The following is a 5,144-nucleotide window of genomic DNA, read 5'->3' as shown; positions in this document are numbered from 1 at the left end:
TTTTCTTTCTTTTTTTTTTTTTTTTTTTTTTTTTTTTTAACATAAGGGGGAAGAAAGTCTTCCTTGTCTGGTTGAGTCATTTCTTGGCCCAGTGGGCACCATCATGGACTGGGTTGGATATCTCATCACTGAGGGGCCCAGGCATCATGGGTATGTGGCCTCCCATGGGTGGCCTCATTCCAGGAGCAGGCCCTACTGGCATCATCCCAGGAGGAGGAGGGACCATCTTTGGCATCATGGGAGGGTCTTTAAATGGGGTACTGGCATCATGCCAGGGTGAGGAAGACCCGGGAGGATGGAGGGGATGGGACGAGTATCATTACCCCTGTGATGGATATCAAGTCTCCATATTGCTGTTACAGTACATTCCTTTCTGATCTCAACAACCTTCCTTTTCCAATCACTACCCTAAAACTGTAAAACCCACCTATAACCTACAAGCCCCTGCTTCCACATGCCCTTCCCCTTTTTGGGCCAGACCAATAAGAAACTCTTCACTAAATTCCAACACTATCTCTTGCTCTCAAAATCAGATAAAAGAGGGACCAGCAGTTAATGTAATGGCTATGTCACTGAACTCCTATGTAGCCAACCGCGGTTTGGTCTCGGACCCGGTGGCTTAAAACTCATGCCGGGCACATGTGCGTGCATGCCCAAGATCCCAAGAGGAGAATGGAGGAGAAGGGATTGCGGCGTGGACATCCTCCCTGGGGAGTGATTTCTCGCTTTCTATCTCTCTGTCTCTGTCTGTCTGGCGAGCACACGGGCCCTATAGCAAACAAATAAATAAATAAATAAAACCTCTCAAAAACAAAAATCAGATAAAAGAATCTCCTATACTTGATCACCCTGAGAGAAATGCATATTTTGTCTCCTCTCTGGGCCTAGGTCACTCATATTCATGCTTCGAAATAAACCATATTAATTATTATTTTTACAGAGTTTGTTATTTTCATCTATGGGGGCTGGTGATAAAGCTGTGGTGGTGGTGGGGGGTGGGGAACACAGCTGACGTGGCCACAGGTATGGGAGATGGCTTTTCAGAGCAGCCGGTTGGGCTATATTTATTAACAAACTCAAATATATGTAGGCATATAATGAGACACAGTAATGAATGTTTTAGTGTTTTATCTTATTAGGAATGATCTAACTTTGCCAAGATGTATCTAAATTATGAGAACTTGAATTATCAAAACAGGCGGGTTTTGCCAACTCCCTGGCACAGAGGTAATTCACTGCTTGAGAGAAGCCAGACCCCACATGGCCACCATGGCTTGAGTCCTTGACTCCATTAGCCTGAAATTTTCAAGACACAAACAGCAGTGCCCATGATCCAATGGAGAGAGGACTGGGGGATGGGATGTTGGTTATGTCCCAGTCCCATGGAGGGTGCTCACCTCTCTCACTTTTCATCCGTAACATGGATAAGCTTTATCATGAGTAAAGAAAAAAATGGGGGCTTCTATCAGAATTTTTTTAAAATATCAAAATGTAGGAACCAGCAGTTAGTGTAATGGCTATGTCGCTGGGCTCCCAAGTAGTCGACCGTAGTTCACGTCCCGGACCCAGTGGCTTAAAACTTACGCCGGGCGTGTGTGCATGTGTGCCCAAGATCCCGAGAGGAGAATGGAGGAGAAGGGATTGCGGCGTGACCATCCCTCCTGGGGGATGATTTCTCACTTTCTGTCTCTAATGTCTCTCTCTGTCTGTCTGGCGAGTGCACATGCCCTATAGCGAAAATCTCTCCAAAAAAAAAAAATCAAAATGTTAATTCCTAGGAACTTTAGGAATATTTAATATATACAGACTTACTTGTCTATAAGTCAATCAGAATAAAGTTCCTCTAAAGGACTTTATAATCTAATTTAGTAATATCATCCAGAAGAGAGAACATACTACCCATTTATAACACACACACACACACACACACATATACACGCACACACATGCATGTACATTCAGACATAGAGAGCATAAGACTTTAATTCTAATAGTCCAACCATGAGTTAGGCATAAATGAAAACTACAAAACTTACTGGTTTGTGTAGAAAAAAAACAGCTCTTGTCGAATCCTTACTCCACTTCTTCATTTTTTTTTTTTCTTAACCAAGATTGTGTTTCTGGCAGATGGGCTAAGTTGAGGTTACCTGCTTAATTTGAGGACTGTGTCGAATCCTTACTCCACTTCTTCAATATTTTTTTTTCTTAACCAAGATTGTGTTTCTGGCAGATGGGCCTTTAAGTTGAGGTTACCTGCTTAATATGAGGACTGAAGCGTCCCCACCAATATTTGTGTTAGAAATTTTAAAGATTTTTTTGTGTGGTTTTATGGAGGCTGTGAAGGACTGAGGAGAGAGCAGGTTAACTATTTGGGAGCCTCCAAAGTCCACCTGCATGGATAAAATGTCCAGCCTGTTTCCAATGACCTTTCTTAGCCTTGGGTGGTTGTTCCTAGGGGCTCTGAGCTCCTCAAGAGCCACTAAATCAACTTTGTAGGAGAACCATTTCCCTGATTCTTTGTACCAAACAAAATCAGCAAATCGCTGGTATCATTTGGATGAGATCTTGTAGCTAAGGGACCAGGAACCCCTTGCCAAATAAGCCTGTTTGGGGAAATCCCAAATTCCCTTGAGAGGCCACTGAAGCACTAAGTTGTTTTCAGTAAAATGCTGCCATTTCTGGAGAGCTGAGTAAAATCAGAACTGTAATGATGGAGCATGCAGCCCTTCGGGGAAGGATCTGGGGGACAGCAGTCCCATTGACAGTGTTCTCCAGTCGTGAAATGAACACCTGTTGATGCTACGTTCTTGGGAAATTTAACCTGAGGTGTAATTTTCTAGGGAAGAATCAAGGCCTTTTAAGTGCAACCAGGAAGGCCTTGAAACCTAACCCAGGGTGTGATTTCCTAGGAACTCACGGAGAGCTTTAACCCCAAAGTCAGAAGGAGAAAATAAAGAAACAGAAGAGGATAAAAATAAAGGAAAAACAAAGCCAAGACCTTCCCATGCTGCCATAGACAAGTGTGTAGAGAGGAGGAATAAGGAAGGGGTGCTGAAAGCCGCTGCGGGAGAGGGTGTCTGGAATGTAGTGAACCACGTCAAGCATTGCAGTAATGGCAAGTAAAGCAGGCCATGCTCTCTCAGGTCGGGCACACAAGGTGGGATCTGGGGCCACGTTGGAGCAGATACCTTAGTAGGTGGGAAGTTCAGATCTAGGTGCCGTCAACCCTCCTCTGTCATAGTCAAACCAGTCTAAAGATGTACCAAGCACAGGGGCCAGCAGGTGGCATAGTGGTTCCAGCACTGGACTCCCACATGGTCACTCCAGTTTGAGTCACAGACTTGGTGGCTTGAAACTCATGCTGACCGTGTGTGTATGCATGCCTACAATCCCAAAAGGAGAATGGAGGTGAAGGGAATGTGACATGGCCATCCCCTCCCTGCCTCAGGGAGTGATTTCTCACATTCTCTCTCTGTGTCTCTGCAAGCACACGTGCCCTACAGCCATCAGATTTTCCTCTGCGAAAGAAAGATTCTGATGTAACTTAATTTAAGGAGGAGGGAAAATGGGTCTTGTTTTGAAATCCTAACCATGCAAGGGGAATTCTGGTTTGCTTTGTTCTCTTCTTAGGCCTCTTCATATCATGGGTTATAAGAGGCCTAGAAAGCAGGGCAACACCTACATCAATGGCTCAGGCAAGTTAAGCACCCAACGATATCGAACTTCTTTCCCAAGAAATTCTTGAATTTGGATAGGCAGTTGTTCAGAGCTGAGTGGCGTTTGATGTAATACGAGTCTCCTGAGAGTGGGGTGTGTGTGTCAGTTTCAGGAGAAGTCTATTGTGTTTACATCTTTGCAGACCTCTCTGGGACTTGGGGAGCAAACAGAGAAATCAGAAAATCAGGTTAATTTTGTTAATAACCCACATCTGGTTCTGTGAGATTTTTCAGATTATGAATGGCATGTACTCTTGATTTAGCCTGGGAACTTGGTCCTCTGGGTGAGAGGCGAATCACACACACGGACCACTCGCCTTCTCTTAGCCTTTGTGTCTGATGCAGTGTTCAGGTGTGTGAGTGTACGATCTCTACACCCAAACGCTGCTGCACTACTGCTGTCTCACCAAGTGGGCCCAAAATGATCTCCCAGCAAGTACAGGAAACCTGACCCCTCATGGAGGTCCAAACTGCCATCCCTGGAAATTTCACTTGTAAATCGGGACACCTGCAGAGTTGTGAAAATATCGATCACACCCTAACATATTCATGGCATTAATTCAGCTCAGGCTGAAAAACGACCATGCTTTCCCATCCACCACCTGCGGTGGGACCGCCACCAAGATGCAGATTTTCGTAAAAACCCTTACAGGGAAGACCATCACCTTTGAGGTTGAACTGTCAGATACAGTAGAAAATGCAAAAGCCGAAATCCAGGATAAGGAAGGAATTTCTCCTGATCAGCAAAGACTGATTTTTGCTGCCAAGCAGTTGGAAGATGGGCGTCCTCTGTCTGACTACGACATCCAGAAGGAGTCCACGCTTCATCTTGTGTTGAGACATGGTGGAGGTGTGAAGAAAAGAAAGAAGTCTTACACCACTCTCAAGAGGAATAAGTATAAGAGAAAGGAGCTTAAGCTGGCTCTCCTGAAATACTGTAAGGTGGATGAAAATGGCAAAATCAGACACCTTCGTCAGGAGTTCCCTTCCGACGAATGGGGTGCAGGAGTTTTTATGGCCAGCCATTTTGACAGACATTATTGTGGCAAATGTTGACTGACTTACTGTTTCAACAAACCAGAAGATATGCATTTGTTTATAAGTTAATAAAATAAATAAATAAATAAATGACTACAATGGGGGGTGGGGTCTAAGAACCCAGACCATCTATCCCCTTACTATCTAGATTACAGAGACCTTTACAACTTACGTAGTTTACATGGACTTTGCAACACACTCCACTCCTTTATTACCATGATTTTACTATTCCAGGAAATTCTAGTCCGAAAAGATAAAAGTTGTAAATAAAGATATTTAATTCCAGGAACTTCTTGAAAGGCCTATCAACAATTCAAGAAAGCATCAAATGACAGTTTGCACCCTAAGACTCTTTGAACCTTTGCCTCAAAATGCTCGCATTGTTGTGTT

At 44.0% G+C, this 5,144-nt stretch overlaps 1 protein-coding gene across 1 annotated transcript in view; it reads right to left on the bottom strand.

Annotated features, from left to right (window-relative positions):
• The window catches only part of LOC102487179 (peptidyl-prolyl cis-trans isomerase NIMA-interacting 4), a 6,431-nt gene extending 1,689 nt beyond the window's left edge, over window positions 1-4,742 (bottom strand). Inside the window, 2 exon segments of the mRNA XM_027774513.1 lie at window positions 4,124-4,254; window positions 4,593-4,742. Of these exon segments, the coding sequence (XP_027630314.1) occupies window positions 4,124-4,254; window positions 4,593-4,742 (281 nt within the window).
• Between the last annotated feature and the right edge of the window lie 402 nt (window positions 4,743-5,144).

Source organism: Tupaia chinensis, unplaced genomic scaffold, assembly GCF_000334495.1.
Source record: "Tupaia chinensis unplaced genomic scaffold, TupChi_1.0 Scaffold000047_1, whole genome shotgun sequence".
Classification (NCBI taxonomy): Eukaryota; Metazoa; Chordata; class Mammalia; order Scandentia; family Tupaiidae; genus Tupaia; species Tupaia belangeri.
Note: the sequence above shows the minus strand (reverse complement) of the source record. Positions and strands in the feature narration are given on the sequence as shown.